The 17,859-nt window shown below is 44.3% G+C and overlaps 1 protein-coding gene across 16 annotated transcripts in view; it reads right to left on the reverse strand.

Moving 5' to 3' along the window:
* FAM193A (family with sequence similarity 193 member A) overlaps nt 1-17,859 on the reverse strand; it is a 166,694-nt gene that overhangs the window by 41,372 nt on the left and 107,463 nt on the right. For 15 of the 16 annotated variants that reach the window (XR_008296456.1, XR_008296454.1, XR_008296457.1 and 12 more), the window contains 6 exons: nt 15,978-16,125; nt 9,027-9,104; nt 7,346-7,458; nt 6,970-7,212; nt 4,413-4,566; nt 4,117-4,296 (listed from right to left, as the gene is read on the reverse strand). Coding sequence is in view for 8 of the 16 variants with exons in the window: in XM_053217700.1 (XP_053073675.1) it covers nt 4,117-4,296; nt 4,413-4,566; nt 6,970-7,212; nt 7,346-7,458; nt 9,027-9,104; nt 15,978-16,125 (916 nt within the window). In the remaining 8 variants the exon portion in view is untranslated. The remainder of the gene's footprint in view (nt 1-4,116; nt 4,297-4,412; nt 4,567-6,969; nt 7,213-7,345; nt 7,459-9,026; nt 9,105-15,977; nt 16,126-17,859) is intronic. The other variant, XM_053217701.1, reaches the window with a different exon arrangement.

Below are 17,859 nucleotides of genomic sequence, written 5' to 3' on the forward strand. Positions count from 1 at the left end.
CGTGCGCACACAGTAATTCTAAGACAGCTGGAATGACTCTTCATGTCACATGAGATGGTCTTTAAGAGAAGAAATGCTAGTGGAGAACCATCTCATAATGACAAAAGAGTCAATATACCAGGAAGATGTAACAATAATACATGTATACACCTTCAACAACACTGTCCCAAATGCATGAATCAAAATCTGGCAGATTTGAGAAGGGAACAGACGATCCCGCAGTTATACCTGAAGACTTCGGTACATCTGTCAGCAATTTTTAGAACAAGACAGAAAACCAGTAAGGATACAAAAGACTTGAATAATGGTATCAGTTTGACCAAACTTTCATTTGTAGGACACTCCACAAGAGCGGAACACAAATTATTTTCAAGTGTACATGGGGCATCATCTAGGAGAGACCACATGTTAGGTCATAAAACAGGTCTCAATAAGTTTTCAAGTTCTAAAATCAGTAATCTAAGCTTAGACTTCACAAGTTAGAAAGGGAAAAACAAACCGAAGCCAAAGACTGCAGCAGAAGTAATGAAGATCAGAATACAAATAAATGAAATTAAGAGAAAAACAGAGAAAATTAACAAAACCTAAAATTGGTTATTTACAAAAATTGATAAGACCTCTAGCAAACAAAATTTGTAAGAAAACAAAATTACCAAAACCAGGGATTAACATCACTCCAGACCCTGTAGAATTAAAAGAATTTATAAGTGAATACCAGAAACAACCTTATGCCATCAAATTAGGTGAAATGGATGAATTCCTAAAAAGACACAAATTTTTTAAATTAACTCAAGAGGAAATAGAAAATCTGAGTAAACCTATTAATAAACAAAACCCGAATGAGTAACTGTAAGTCTTCCCACAAAAAAAAAGACCAGGCCCAGGGGATTTCACTGGTAAATTTTATCACATATTTAAGAAATCCGAATTTTAGACAAATTGCTTCAGAAATTGTAGGCAGAATAAACACTTCCCAACTAATTCCTTAAGGCTAACATTATCAAAGTCAGACAAAGATGTCACAAGGAGAGATGACCATAAAATAGTATCTTTCATTAACATGGACGTAAAAGATTAGGAAACCAATCCAGCAACAAACAAACAAAAAAAATTATATACCACACCAAGTGGGATTTATCCTAGGAATACAAGGTTGGTTTAATATCCAAAAATCACTTGATGCAATACACTACAGTAACAGAATGAAGGATGAAAACCACAGGAACATCTCAATAGAGGCAGAAAAGGCATTTGGAAAACCAGATACATGTTCATGATAAAACTCTCAGGAAACTGGGAGTTGACAGGATTCATGTCCTCCACTTGGTAAGGTCATCCCTAGACACTGTGCAGGTAGCATCACACTAGTAACAGACTGAGTACTTCCCTCCAGGCCTGGGACCAAGGCAAAGACATACGCTTGCAACGCTTCCCCGCAGAGCTGGACTGGAGGTGCTAGCTAGCTCAGGAAGGCGAGAGTAAGACATTAAAAGCGTCCAGATTGAGGAAAAAGTAAAACTGTCTTTATTCACAAACAACATAATCTTGCATGTAGAAAATCCAAAGGGATCTACCAAAAAAAAAAAAAAAAAAAAGGAAAAACAACAAAAGAATAAATGAGTTTAAGCTACAGAATGTAAGATCAACATATAAAAATCAACTGTATTTCTACATATTGCCAACAATCAATTGAAAACTGAAACTAGAAAATACCATTTACTGCAGAATCAAAACCATCTAATACTTAAGAATAAATTTAGGAAGTTCAAGACCTACTTACTAGAAATTTTAACTGCTGAAAGAAATCAACAATGATTTAAACAAATGGAAAGGTATAGTGCATTCATAGGCTGACAGATTCCAATTTTGTTAGGACTATATTTTCCCCAAATTGATCTGTATTATCCCACAGATAAAAGACTAGGCCCAGAGGATTCTGCCCAGGTGAATTCTACCAAATATTCAAGAATTCAACTCAATCTCTATCAAAATCCAGGAAAGCTTTTTTGTAGAACAAGCTGATTCTAAAACTTACATGGAAACATAAAGGATTCTGAACAGCCTAAACAGTTTTCAATAAGGCCTCACCAAGCTGGAGAGCAGATCCTACCTTATTTCCAAACTTACTATAAAGCATAGGTCAAATACACTATGGGAAAGGACCCAGAGGTCAAATAAACACAGAATACAGAGTGCAGACAATAAGCACTTGTATTTATAGTCAAATGATTTTCAGCAAATGGCCACTGCAATTCAACAGGAAAAGAGATGGTCTTTTCAACAAATGGTGCAATCAATGCAATTGCAATCTGGATATCCACATGTGCAAAAAGATGAATTTAAACCCTACTCTCACACCATAAGTAAAAACTGGGTCAAATGAACCAGACCTGAGTAAGAGCTAAAATTACAAATCGTCTAGAAGAAAACAGAGTTTTGTATTAGGCAAAGTTTTCTTGGATGGGACATCAAAAGTATGATTCATAAAAGAAAGAGTTGATGAATTAGAATTCAGCAAAATTAAAAACTTTTGATTTTCAAAAAATACCATTAAAAACTAACAGACATGCCACAGACCAAGAGAAAATGTTTTCAGATCACGTAATTATAAAGGAGGGGCAACACATAAAGAATTCTTCTAATTCCTATAACTCAATAAGCTGGAAAAGGAAACAAATGGCCCATCGATATATATAAAAGAATGCTCAGCTTTACCCATAAACAATAAAATGGAGACTGAAACTTGAAGGGATTACCAATTCTTATCAGACTGGCAGCACCCCAAAACTGTATGATAGCAGCCTCTTTGGGGGGGCAGGGCAGCCATCACACTCTGACCCAGAAAAGCCACTGCTGGTGACCAATCCTGGGGATAGACCTACTTATGTATGAAAGATGCGTAAGGACGCTCCCTGAACAGTATATAGGGGAAAAAGAGGGAAGCAAACACAGGTGCCCAGCAGCAGGGGACTAAAAAGAAAAACAAAACCATGGTACATCCACCTGCTGGAACACAGAGGGCAGCAGAAGAGAACAAAGTGCACTCTGTACAGGGAGAGTTGGTCAGGGAACTGCCTGTGCACATAAGCCTTTTCATTTGAAAGGGGAAGAAGAAACATGAGCATTTGCATAAACAAACACTGGGAAGACACACGACAACGAGTAAGACTGGTTATCTACTGGGACTAAAACTGGGGGTGGGTAGGTGCTGGCCAGGGCAGATGGTAAAGGACAAGGGGGCAGGACTTCTCAATGTAACACCTTTTCACCATGTCACCTTCCTTGCCTGAACCGTGGATCTACGCTGCCTATTAAGTAAGTTAATTAACTAAGCATCTTGACTTTTACCTGGTCTTCCTTTCATTTAAAAACTACGTGATAACCTATTTGTAAAACTGAGTCTCTAAGAAAAGACAGTTGTCTCATGAGGTATTACCTTCAGTTAAGAAACCCGATATCCACCAGAAAGAAAACCTCCCTTACAAAATCAACCATTTCTGAAATTTTAACATTCCACTATTTTACTTGTTTAAAAAAGTCTCACTGGGTGGTTCAGTCAGTTAAGCATCCAACTTTGGCACAGGTCATGATCTCACAGGCCGTGGGTTCGTGAGTTCGAGCCCCATGTCAGGCTCTCTGCTGTTAACACTGAGCCTGCTTGGGATCTGCTGCCTCCCTGCCCCTCCCCCACTCGCGTGCACGCGTGTACACGTGTGTGCACGCGTGCGCGCTCTCTCTCTCTCTCTCTCTCTAACAATAAACATTTAGAAAACAAAAATACAAACTCTCCCCTTGCTTCTTTATAGAAAAAACCCTCTATGATACCCAAATATCTGGAGCTACTGTGGAGAGTTACAAAATCAAGACCGATTTGACTCGGTCATTTCGACTCAAGCAAGAGTCGATGAGACTCAAGCAAGAGGAACAAGATCAAAATGGGGCTCAGGAGTCACGTTGATTTATTTTTAAAAGCATGCTCTGATCCTCTCCAGTGCTCATCTTCAGAAGTTATTCAAAACAACACAATTTTGCATTCAATAATTCTCATGTTTAGGAAATACACACAGAGAAAGATACCCTTGGCAAAACACAAAGTTCAGAAAGATAAAATCGTACCTGCTGAGTTGGGTAAGATGGGGGTGGACTGTCCACTTTACTTTCCTCTTTCCTGGGGCTCCCATTGCCTAGAGCCACGTCTTGCTTTGGGGCTCCTGGCGGCTCCCCACTGCTTTCGCCATCTGCCTCTTCGTCGTCAGCCTCTGAAGAGCTACTACTGGTACTGCTTACCTGAGGGGACTTTAAAAACAACCTTTATCAATTATGCTTTTCAAAACGCAAGAATATAAAAAAATAAGATGCCAGATCACCATTTTCTGCCACTTATTGTCACCAGGAAGAAGCTGTACCCATACCTCATCTTTCAGAGCCATGTTTTCCCCGCCACCATTCAATTCGCTGTGGATTCCATTCATGTTGGCCACCACCTCAGTATCGTCGTAGTTACTCAATGGATAAATATCAGCAAACTTAGCTGACAATGGTGCAACGTCTTCGTCATCACTACAACTGAGACAGGCAGAGATGGTCACCAGGAGGCCATTTACCCGGAGGGACAGTGAGTGAACCACCCACAAAGCACAGACGTCTCCTTCACGGACACTATTCTTGTTCACAAGAGTGTTACACTGAGCGCCACACACTTCCTACTATCTCTCAGTAACCTGAACACAAGGAGAAAAATGCCTGAACGATTACCATTGGTACTATTTAGAAGAATGGAAAACAAAACTCCAAAAGTAGAAAAATGTTGGAAAAAGCATAAAAATGTAATCAGATTAATCACTGCATTTCCACTCAACTTGAAGTGCCTTGGTCTACAGCTGTTCTCTGCCATTTCCAAGCAGACACAATTTTTTTACTAAAATTAAAGGACTACCAAGGACTGCCAAAATTTCAGACGTAGCCAGGTGAACAAAACTTTAAGGCACTTAGCTGACAAAATACTGACAGTTTTTCACTATAAGGCCAGCTCTGGACAAGTCAGTCAAGATCTTAAGTAAATATCAGCTTTAGCAAGACATCTAAACAATGGGCAAATGAAATACTTACTAAAAATTATAAGCAAATTTCAAGACTGTAGCCAACGAAGGCCACTTCAAACATACGCTTTTCTGGTGTGTGGAAAGAGTGGGCACGGAGCTCCCACTGCAGTGCAAGTTGTTCAAGGTGTGATGTGACCACACGTGGTCACCCCATAGTCTATGTGAGCATGCCTCTGAGTCCATCTTCTGCCTCAGCATACAACAACCTCCAGAAGGAAAAGTCCTAAGAACTAGCGACCTTTTAGCTTCAGAAGAGCGTCCAGAATTGCTCAACTCAAATGTCTTTCCCATTTTTAGAAACAGAGTCAACATACTACAGCACACTCACCAAGGGAAGCACACAGCACCCACCGGGTGCGGGCTGTGCAGGCTTCCTGAGGGCCTGTGGTGCCTGAGGTGACGGGACATTTTGCCTCGGTGGACACTCAGCCGCTCCTGAGATGTTATAACCACCATGACCCACAGATGAGGAAACCGAGGTTCAGAGATGAAGTGATTAAATCGTCTGCTCGACGTAATGAAGGCGGGCTGCACTGGCCCTAGAGCCCACCAAAACTGGAGGGCACTGCTGAACAGAGACTAAAACTGCACGACTCTATGTAAGCGCCTTCGCGATGACACCAAGAAAGAGACAACACGTACCAAAGGCAACGCTGGAGGGCTTCAGGTCACGGTAAATCGTATTTGGCAGACATTAGCCCCAGGCTGCTGAAGGACCAGAGGCCCGGAACGGCCACGGACAATCCCAGCCTGAGGAGAAAGGTGCCCACAGGCCACTTCCTCCACCACGTGACAAGGCACAGGAGCTCACACCTGACGCTGGCAGCTGTGACATGTGAGCAGGGATAGGCTCTTCTGACACACATTTTTATTAGGCTGTATGTGTTTCCTGCCGATACGTTTTTTAGAGGCTGGTAAACAGCTGGCTGGGAAACTCTCGACCCTCCTTCACAGACTCCCAGAGAGCACAGGGTGTCCAGGACTAGAAAGCAGTTCGAGCTCAACAGAGTCATGGCATTGAGACCAATCCCTTTAGAATTATTTTGTGTTTGAGACCAGATGCATATTGAGGACTGGAAGACTCCAAAGGAAAGCCTCAGAGTCATCGTGAGAAATCCAGATGGAAGAAGTGAGAAATCTGAGAAGCGCTGAACAGCCCGCAGTTGGGGCAACAATCTCTACTACTGGGTACCGGGGCTGATGTCCGTCACCTGCACGGGGCTCCTGACACCCCTATGCTCTACGATAAGCGAAATACAAACCTAAATGTACCTAAATAAAATAAAAACACGCATCCATGTGCAACCCCTCCAGAAGTCAGGGTGGAAAGCCTCAACAAATGACAGGGTCACAACTCCGAACAAACGTGGGACCACTCACCTACAGTGTGAACTGGCGATAGTGGCACAGCCACCTCGCTCATACAAAATGTACTTGTAGATAATGTGGGAACACGGAAAACAGAACCTTTCAATCGCTTGCTAAAGTGATCATCTGGGTTTTTAGCAAGACATGGAATAAGCATGAATGCTGAACGGACAATGAGGCGGAATGAGCTTCGGGCTGATCACCCTCAAATAAAATGAGGAAACGTGAAGCCAGAACTGAAGAGACACTTCCCTGCATACCAACATGGTTTTTCTTTACTGGCATTTATTAATTTACCATATTTTTTTTTCAGGTAATGAAATAGTGCCAAAGTTTGGGTTTACTGATTTCATATTTTAAAAGTTGCTTAAAAAATGAAGGATCCTTTTTCTGGAAAAGCACTATAATGATATCCATACTTCTGCAGACAACACTGTCCATACTTCTCATTATTGGGTTACGTAAATTTCTGAAATCTTATTACAAAGTCACAACTTACAAAGTTGGTGCAGAGCCATTGTCTGTGAGGATGAGTCTGGGATGTTGCTGAATTGTAATGGGAGAGCTGGAACCTGACCCTGAGCTTGCTGAGGACACGCTAGGTGGGCGCATCTCAGAGAGATAGTCGGGAGCAGAATCCACTTGGAGGGGCAGCTGGTGACTGTGGATGTCGCCAGTGACGGGGGGGTCCATGACACCACAAGTGAGGATGTGTGAGAGGCTGCAGTCATCACAAGCACATCTGAGTGGGAATGAAGGACAGTTACCCAGAGAGCCAGGAGAGAAGGTCAGACCACACTCTGTCAGGGTCAGCGCCTCTGCTGAGGCCATGGGTCCCACAGGCCCTCTGTGCCCACACGACAGCACAGGCTCACCTTCTCCTGTAGTTGCAGTTGGGGCAGTCGGGCATGCTCAGCCGGGAGGACAACATGTGCCTCATGGCGTCCGTGAAATTGTTCTCACCAGCAACTGCTTTCTTGTTGGTTAGCTGGAGGGAATCATCAAATGAGAGGTTAACTCTGCAAGACAGATTCCCCAATCAGGTGATCCGAGTTTTCAGTAATCATGGTAATATATGTATCACGCCCATCTAGAAGCCAGCGGCCACAGCTTCCCAGAATAGGAAAGAGCCACGAAGGGGTGGGGGGAAAGGGGCAGACCTGAAATGTGCAGCAGCCCTTGGCTAGAGCTGCACAAAGGCCAGGGAGCAGGAACACCCCCCCGCTGGTGCCTCACCAGCAGACACCAGCCTTGACCCCAAATGGCTGTGTGCTCGGGACTCACTAGGGACCAGGAGCTCAGAACTAAACTGTGGCCCCCAAGGAGCTCAGACCCTGAAAGAGGAAACCATGAGGTGGGAGGTGCTCCAGCCCAGATCTGTGCAGGAGGCCACGGAAACGGAAACAGAAAAGCAGCTCAGCAGGGCCGGTGTGTGTGGGGCCGGGGGGGGGGGGGGGGGGGGGGGAGGGTGATTCACAGGGGAGGCGGTTCGCTGCTAACTTCATCAGAGGCCAAAAAAAAAAAAAAAAAAAAAAAGGCCTCTGGGTCAGAGGCAGAGCACTGAGCTAAGCATCCAATGAAACACCTCTAGAAGGCCTACTGACCCTGGGCTGAGCAGGAAAGGGGTCTTGGCAGACTGGGAGGAGAGCACCGTGCCCAACAGTGTAGCCTGGAGGCACACAGGCCTGCACACACGGAGCTGTAGCACGAGTGGCACTTGTGACACGTGCTGGCAGGTGGGAGCAAGGCCAGCTGGGGAGGATGCCCACTGCAGGGACAAGGACCAGCAACTGAAGGGGGTGGAGCCAGGAGCTACGTGGAAAGTGGCAGCCAAACTTCCCATCAACTAGGCAAGCATCTGGATTTCAGAGAAGCCTGTGGACCAGCTCTGGCAATGGAAGGGGTGAGGCTGGAAGGGCCATCTGATAGGACAGAATCCATACAGGAAGGGTGGGGGGGGCCGGGGGCGGGAGAGCACGCGGAGCATGGTGCCCTCTACCCGTGGGGCCCAGAGGAGACCGCAGGGGTGAGGACAGGGGGCACCAACGTCTGAAGGGGGCCAAGGGAGAAGGGCCGGCTGGAGACCAGCGGCAGACGCCAGCCTGTGGGTGAAAATCAAGGGGAGCAGGCTTCCAAAGTCGAGTGCCCCTGAGGACATCATGACAAGCCCCCCCCCCCCCCACCCCGCCAAGCCTCAGAGGGTGCAGAGGGGCAGGGAAGAGCCCGTGGGGAGGCAGGAAGCGAGCAGCACCGTCAGCAGCCGCACTGAACGTATGGCCCAGGCGTGTGGGAGGCCGGGAAACGGCCTGAGGGGGGTGGGCCCAGTCCCACTCTGTGACCCCACCACCTGTCTAGAGAGCGCAGGGCTAGAGGGGGTCACTTGATAAACGAGTTTTTCCTTGAGGAATACAGAGGATGCGGAAACAGATAAGGGAAATTAGTTTATCTAGGATTAACAACACTATCTCAGGAGCAGGCAGGGCAGTGTGGCCTTGAAATGGTGGGGTTTCCCGAGCTGCATTCCTGCTCTGGCGTGCAGCCTCCCCACAGCCTTACCTGCTCCTCAATGAATCGCCTTTGTTTGAAAAGCTCCCAGTCCTCTGTCAGCATGCGCTGTTTGGTTTTCATGGTCATCTAGTAAGGAGATGCAGACAAAAAACCTCAGTACCAGCAAGAGTCACCCAGGCGTCTGCGAGGGGAGATCTCAGATCTGGTGCACGTGACAAACCACCTACAGAGGCTCCACCTCTTTCACGTGCTCTTCTTACGTGGGAAACACGGAGGAACTCACATTAAAAAAAGAAATTAAGATGTCAGAGCTGAATCTGTCACTGCAGTAGTGAACATTCATCCTTTACCGAAAGCCTCTTGTTATGTGCCCTGCCTGAACCAGAGATCCAGAAATGGAGATGACCCAGCCTGCCCGTGACGAGCCTGCGGACAGGACACCGGTGTCACAAAGGGGCGAATTTGGTACAACTGCACTCACACGAGGCCCCTGGAGGAGTCAAATCCACAGAACAGAAGGTAGACGGGGGCACCAGGGGCTGGGAGGGGTGGGGGGAAGGGAGGGCTGTTGTGCAATGGGACAGGGTGTCCTTCAAGGAAGGTGGAGACGTTCTACAGGCAGAGGCTGGGGGCGCTCACAACCATGGGAATGTACTTACTGCCGCTGAAATGGACACTTCACAGTGGTTAAAACTGTAGATTTTACGTTACGTGTATTTTACCACAATTAGAAAAGAAGCCCAATTGAGGGGGACAGGGAAGAATGGGCTCAAAGGTACGGTTTTAGTGGGCGGGGGGAGGCTATGAAACAATGAAGTCTTGATGTTTATGTAAATGTATTCTTCTAATTATTAAAAACTTAAGAATAACCACTAAAAACATAGATGTGGGATTTGTATCTTCCAAATTATCAGAACAAAGAAAAGCGGGGGGGGGGGGGACATATTTAATCCCATAGACAAGAAAATACTACCAATAAACCCTCCAAAACAAAACAAAAGTAATTTCAAAAAATAAATTCATGCTTTTGGAAAAAACATTTTTAATCATTTAAACCATAAGAGAAGAAATCAAAGTTGAAAGTACAGTCCACAGAAATAACTGACAATGAAAGCCCCACAAATCTGATTATGTAAGATGTGCCCAACATGTAGAAGAAAATGTACCGGTTTAGATGCATTTCTGAGAGAACAAAACAGAACAAAAGACTGAAAAGTATGTGTTCAACCTAACAAGCCAAAGGAACAAAATAAAAATGAGAAACAAACCCATAAGGCAGGAAGAAATTAAAGGTAAAAGCAGAAATTATCAGGAAAATGAAGAAGCAAATGTGATCAATAAACACGGGAACACTGTTCTCCAAATTCCCTCCCAGGCTGACCAAGGGAAGAAAAGGCCCCACAGTTAAAGTGGGCCTGAGAAAGGGCAGACACAGGCGGGGGGGCAGGAGGAAGTAACTGTACAAGGCAGACGTTCACATCCAAAGAAGAGCTGTGAGCAGGTGGCTCACGGGCTGTTCCGCTGTGCCTGCACAGTGCTTTTTAAAAAGCTGAGTCAACATTAGAAAGCTCTTGAGATTCCACCTAAGGGCCAGACTTCTCTGGACGTCTTCGCAGCTCTGAGGCACCTGCCCTTTGCCGCCCTCCTGGCCGAGGGTGTGGTGTTTCCTTTGGTACAGATGGTGCTCTCCATGCCAAGTGTGCCAGGGAGGCAGGCCGGGGGGGGGGGGGGGGGCGTGGGCAGCAGCTGTCCCACAGCCTCCCCTCTGAGCACAAGCTTGTAATCCCTTGTCTAAACGATGCAGACAACTTCCTAGGCGAACATCAATTTGTGGAGCTGACTCATGAAGCAAAAACCCCAGAACAGATGACAAAGTAAAATGTAAACTGAAAAGGCAGCATGAGGTCTATAATCCTCACTCCTCCTCCCTGCAAAACAAATCATGCCCCAGGTTTTAGGGTGTATTCCCTCAAATCCTTTATGGAAAAACAAATTTTTTTTAACTGGATGCTGCTAAAAACATCATGGAAAGTTTCTCAATTCATTCTACGAGACTAGCATAACCTTTATGCAAAACAGAGAAGGCCTCAAAGACAAAGAGTCAATGATACCTCAGAATACAGACACCAACATCCTAGTATCAGCTACTTAAATCTAGTTATGGGTTAACAGAGAATACACCATAATCTAGTAAGACGTTAATTCGAGGGATGCAAACATGTCTCAAAATTAGGAAACCTAATCTTTCACTTCATATAGAAAAATACATAAAAGAAAAAAACCATACAATCAAATTCAGTATCTATTTCTGCTTTTTACAAAAATCGTAACTTTAATAAGCTAGAAAAGGGAGCCTTCCTTAATTTGCCAAGAACTATCATCAGTAAGCGAGGCAAAGCACGTGACCTAACGGGAAGCCAGAGCAGAGCACGGCTCCAACAGCAGTGGCCGACAGCAGTACGCATTCGTGCTGTGCCGAAGGCTTTAACCGAAGCCAAACAAACCAGTTCAAGTGCCAGAGAGGGTAAGACAAAACATTATTGTAGGGGTCATGGTCTCCTAGAAAATTCGAGGCAGCCAACTCAGAAACTCCTGGAGAGTAAGGGCATTGGGTGGAGTGCCAACAGCGTGAAAGTGCGGCCCCAACACCCGAAGCCCCCAGGTATAAACTTGGTAGGAAACAAACGGTAAAATCATAACACAGAATACAATAAAAAAAAAAAAAAAAAAAAAAAAAACCAACCTAAAAAGAGAATATATACCATCTTATTAAATGGGAAGATTCAATATCGGTGCCAGTCCTCCCTTTACGTGACATACGTCTGCTGTTTTTAGGAAAAACCTTTTTCTCACAAGTAGCTATCACTATTGCACATTTAAAGACGATTTTAAAGGAGCTACACATTAGGAAAGGTAGTAATTTCTGTATTTTAGTACAGAACTCGGCACACACTCAATAGAACTACTCTTTTGACCCTCTCCTCACATCCTCTGTGATTAACTTTTCCGAACATTTGGGTACCTGCAGGCTTATGTATGTGTCAAATAACAAATAAAGGATACGTTTTAAAAAGCAAGCAAAAACAAGTGATTTAAAGCTGTCAGCCGTCTCCCACGTCCATGCTTACTTGTGAATACTCAATTATTTTACAGATGTTTTGAAACCTTGAAATTACTACATAATTCCTAACCTACTACTCGATTGGAAGTGACTGATGTCCATTCCAAGGGTTCTAGAAAGACTGGTACCTTCCAGATGCTAAAATTACTCAGTTTCCCTAATTTGTATTAATGGCATCATGGTTTCTTGATAGGTGAGTGAAAATAAATTTTTGGTTGCTTTAGTAAAGAGGATGTCTTTTCTTTGTGGGGAAAAAAAGGGAAAATACCTTTTTTTCCTTTTTCTTATTGTGGTAAAATACACATAACATAAAATTTGCCATCTTAACCATTTTTAAGTGTACGGTTCAGTGGTATTAAGTACACTCACATCATCGTACAAACATCCCTACCATCCATTCCCAGAACTTTCTCATCCTCCTCAAATGACACTCTGTCCCCATTAGTAATAACTCCCCGTTCTCCCCTGCCCCCCCCCCCCACTTCCCCGGCTCTGGTCCCCATGAATTACACTGTCTGTCCCTAAGAATCTATGGTAGAGACCTCATATAAGTGGAGTTCTACCATATTTATTCTTTTGTGTCTGCTGAATTTCACTTGGAGTCCTATTTTCATTCATATTTTTGGTCTTCCATTTAGGTCCTTGATCTACCGAGTTAATTTTTGCATATGGTGTGAGGTAAGGTTCCAATGTCATGCTTCTGCGTATGGGTAAGTTTTGAAATCACAAAGTGTGAGTCCTCCAGTTTTGTTGTTCTTTTTCAAGATTGTTCTGGATACTCTGGGTCTCCTGAGATTGCATATGAATTTTAAGATGGGTTTTTCTTTTTTCTTAATGTTTATTTTTGTGAGGGAGGGATGCAGAGAGAGAGGGGGACAGAGAATCCCAACCAGGCTCTGTACTGACAGCTGCGAGCCCAATGTGGGGCTCAAACTCATGAACCGCAAGATCATGACCTGAGCTGACAGACAGACACTCAACTGACTAAGCCACCTAGGTGCCACAAGATGTATTTTTCTATTTCTACAAAAACAACTTTACAATTTTGACAGGGATAGCACGGAGTGTGTAGACCACTGTAGCTAATACAGACATTTTAACATTAAGTCTTCCAACGAACATGGCATGTACTTCCCTTTATGTCTTTGTTGATTTCTTTCAGAAAGTTTAATGGTTTTCACTGTATACACCTTCCACCTCCTTGAGTGAATTAATTTATAAGTATTTTACTCATTTTGATAGTGTTGTAATGGGATTTTTTATAATTTCCTTTGCAGATTATTTGTTAACGTACAGAAATATAACTTTTTGTGCACTGACTTTGTTCTTGATGAATTCATTTATTAGTTCTAGTATTTTTTTTTTTTTTACAGTCTTTAGGATTTTCTACACATAAGATCATATCATCCACAGAGATAATTTACCTTCTCCCATCCCAATTTGGATGCCTTTTATTTTTCTTGCCTAATTGCTCTGACCGGAACTTCTAGTATCATGTTGAATAGAAGCAGAGAAACCAAGCAACCTTGCTTTATTCCTCATCTTAGAGGAAATGCTTTCAGTCTTTCACCACTGAGTATGATGGTTCCCATGGATTTTCACACATGGCTTTCTTATGTGGAGGTAGTTCCCTTCTGTTCCTAGTTTGTTGAGTGTTTTATCATGAAAAAGGGTTAAATACTGTCAAATGATTTTTGTGCATCGACTGAGACTATCATTTTTTTTTTTTTTTTTTTTTTTTTTTTTTTTACCCCCTCCACTCTGTTGATGTAGTCTATTACACGGATCAATTTTCACATATTGACCCTCCTTCCATTCCAAGAATAAGTCCCACTTGGTCATGGTGTAAAGTTCTTTCAATATATTTATGAATTCTGTTTGCTTGTTTTGTTGAGAATTTTGCTCCAATGTTCTTAAGGGATGCTGGCCTGTAGTTTTGTTGTTTTTACAGTGTCTGTGGGGCTTTAGTATCAGGGTAATGCTAGCCTCACAGGATGAGTTGGCGAGCTTCTCTCCTCTTCCATTTTTTGGAAGGACTGATGTTAATTCTTCTTTAAATATTTGACAGAATTCACCTGCAAAGCCGACAGGTCCTGGGCTTTCCTCTGCTGGGAGATTTTTGATTAGTGATTCAGTCTCCATACCAGCTGTAGGTCCATTCAGACTTCCTGTGTCCCTGTGACTTAGTCTCAGCAGGTTCTGTGTTTCCAGGAATTTGTCCGTTTCATCTAAAGCGATCTGATTTGTTGGTGTTCTGTTCTGATACTGTTCACAGTACTCTTTTACCATTCTTCTTATTTCTGTAGAATCAGTAATAATGTTCCCACTTCGTTTCTGATTTTAGTAATTGAGTCTTCTCTCTTTTTTTTCTTAGTCTATATAGCTAAAGATTTGACAACTTTGATGATCTTAAAGAACAAACGTCTGGTTTCACTGTTTCTTCTACTCTGTATTTTATCTGCTGTAATCTTTATTGTTTCTCTCCTTCTGCCAGCTTTGGGTTTAGTTTGTCTTTTTTCCCTAGATCCTTAAGTTGCCAAGTTAGGTTGCTGATTTAAGATCTTTCCTACTTTTTACTGTAAGCATTTAGAGCTGTGAGAACATGTACTTTTATTTATTTTTTTTTTGTTTTTTAATGTTTATTTATTTTTGAGAGAGAGAGAGAGAGAGACAGCACAAGTGAGGGCAGGGGAGGGGCAGAGAGAGAGGGAGAGAGAATCCCAAGCACGCTCTGTGCTGTCAACATAGAACCTGACACGGGACTCGAACTTGTGAACTGCAACACTTAACCAACTGAGTCACCCAGGTGCCCCAGAACATGACTTTTAAAGAAATAAATTTAATTTCAGGTTTACTTTTTAAAGTAAGACTGTACTTTCCTTCCTAGAGAAAATAACCATATTGTTGTTTTTACATACGCTCCATTTTCATCAGAATAGCAGTGATAATACTATACATTACATTCCTAAATAGGCATTTAATTTCAGGGACAGATCCGTAAGAAAATTACTATTCCCAAAGGTTTTCTCCATTTCTGCAAAGTCTCAGTCTTTCCTTTTTTCTAAGAGTTGTCCTGAGGCATTTATGTGTTTAGTCACAGTTTAACTGGAGAAATGAAGAAAGAATTTCTAAAACCAGAACTGCATTTATATTCATCCTACCTACAACATGGAAAGAGAAAGCATCCACGGGGTCTGCAGTAGGGTAGATCCAAATCCCAGAGTCTCAAAGGTAAAACAAGGCTCTGTCAGTGCTCCCTTATCACTCCTTACATCCTGTTATCTTGGAAAGGTCGGTTTTGAATTCGTCCTCCTCTATCCACCCTCCTGCAGTTTTAGAAAGGCGGGCAGGCAGGCTGGGGTGCCCTCTGGAAGTCCCACACTCCGGCCTCCTAAGAGGCTCCTGCTGACCAGGTGCACCTGCCCTCAGGCCCCATCTCCAAGAGGAGGGCCCTGCCTTCTTGGTCCTCGTCCGTCCCTGCCAGCACCTGCCAAGTACCGTCAGCTATGTTCTGTCTGCGCTCCTCTTCTAGATGGTGAGAGGCCGAGAGTGGGCTCTGAGTGGCAGAGCTTTCAGGAAGTGGTTCCTGAAATTACAAGGCTCAGGAGCTCCCAAGGGCCTCACAGACTCTTGAGGGGACACTGAACCAGGTGGCAGCCCACGCAGGTGACGGTGGGTGTAGCCAGGCCAACAGTGACCTGATTCACAGCTGCTGCCACCCTCAGGCACAACTGAATGAAGACCACTGTGGCACCGCAGAATCTCTGCTCCCTTGGGAAAGTCAGTGGCCAGAACCCCGCAACCTGCACCTACCTCCCGTCCCTGGTCACCTGGCACACGTGCCCGGCCCACAACATCTCCGGGCGGCACGCGCTCACCTGCTCATCGACATAGGCGTCGATCCTCTGCTGGCACTCCAGCCACTCCTCAGCCACCCTGCGCAACTCCTCCTCGGAGCGCTGGTACCGCTGCAGCAGGGTGCTGTACGTGTCCTCGTTGCACGTGTCGTGTGTGGTGGTCCCCAGCCTAGGGAGAGAGGCATCTCAGCAAAGGAAAGGGGTCCAGAGGCTCCAGGCCAGAGACGGGAGTTTTGCTTCCGTCACCTCCTCTCCCGATGTGACACGTGGGACACCGCTAAGCACTGCACCAGGCTGCTGTGAGGCGCCCAGAACAGAATCTGGAATCAAGGAGAAGCTCAAAGAAGAGCCAAAAAAACCCCAAAAACCCAAAAACCCAAAAAAACCAAACCAAACAACACTCTTCTAAAAGACCAAGATTCTGAGGCTGCTCTGGGCTCTGCACAGTGACTGGGTGGGCCCGGGGCCTGAGAACACAGCCCTCTGGCTGGCTGTTCATCAGTCCCAGAGCAGCCGCTTTCTCTCCCATTCCTGCTTCCACAGCCTTGCTCATCACAGGTTCCCATGCTTCACGCAAAGCCCATCTTCTACGTAACGTCATCCTGCCTCTCTCGTACCACTTGGAAAACGGGGATGTTAAGGGAGACCGGTATCTGCCCGGCACACATTTTTCTTCCCCCTTCTACCAGAAGTGAGAGCTGCTCTCCTCCTATACCATGATACAGGTTCCATTTTGAGCCAATGGAGAGCAAAGCAGTCAGGGGTCCCGGGACATCTTTGGTGGGGTAATCGGAGCACAATGTGTAGGCACAGGGCTTACATTCAAGCAGAGCTGGACTGGAATCCAGAGAAAAAACGAAGAAATGTCCTCACGGCGCATGGCATCAGTGGCTGAACACACGGGTCACTATCTAAATATTCACTTTGTAAATGCATGATAACACCATGGAAAGATACTCACGGTAACCTCGGTTACAAATACCATGCATGTGAAAAAACAAGTGATAAGGAGAACGAAATGAAGTCGCTTTTGGTAAGTTTATTCACAAACCTAATTAAACATTTCCCAAACAATTAATATTACATATTTAAAATAAAATCCAGTTGGGCAATCGCTGCTAATACCCATAACAACAAATAAGCAGACAGTGAGGCTCCTGGTCTTGCTACAGGGAAGGAAACAGGTCTGATGAAGCTTCTGGATCCAGCACCAGCTCTCCGGCAGCACAGACAGAAAGCCTGTGCGGTGCCCTGTGAGCACGCAGGCTGCGGGGTCCACACTCTGGGCATCTCTGAAGGGTCAAGGGCTCAGGTTCTTCAACAGATAAATTACAAGGGACAGGATGGGTGGGGTGGGGACTGGGAGGTTAAAGAATTACCAAAGACATGGGGAAAAGAAGGGGTGGGGAATTGTTAGTTAACCATGATGGAGTCTCCGGGGTGATGAAAAAGTTCTGGAAATAGATACTGGTGATGGTTGCCCAATACTGTGAATGTAATTAATCCAAATGAATTGTCCACTTAAATGTGGCTAAAATGGCAAGTCTTATGTTGTACATACTTTACCACAATTTTTAATAGCTGACGATGTAATATACCAACAGCCATTGAACTGTATACTTTAAATGAGTGAATTGTATGGCATGTAAATTGTATCTCAGCAAAGCTGTTAAAAAAAAAAAAAAAAAGACAGAAATAACTTTCTTGAACTTAGTTGGTTCCTTTACATGAGGTCAGCCTCGCTTAAATAATTCGTGTTTGAAAAAAACCAAAATACAAAAGATACATCAAACAAAAAACTCGGCAAGACGATGGCAACACACACCTGAGTAATATGAGAAGAAAAAAAAGAAAGAGCAGGACTACCACGGAAGCCAGTTCAGCGGCAGCTCAGGGAGAGGAC

The sequence above is a fragment of the Acinonyx jubatus genome, chromosome B1, assembly GCF_027475565.1.
Source record: "Acinonyx jubatus isolate Ajub_Pintada_27869175 chromosome B1, VMU_Ajub_asm_v1.0, whole genome shotgun sequence".
Classification (NCBI taxonomy): Eukaryota; Metazoa; Chordata; class Mammalia; order Carnivora; family Felidae; genus Acinonyx; species Acinonyx jubatus.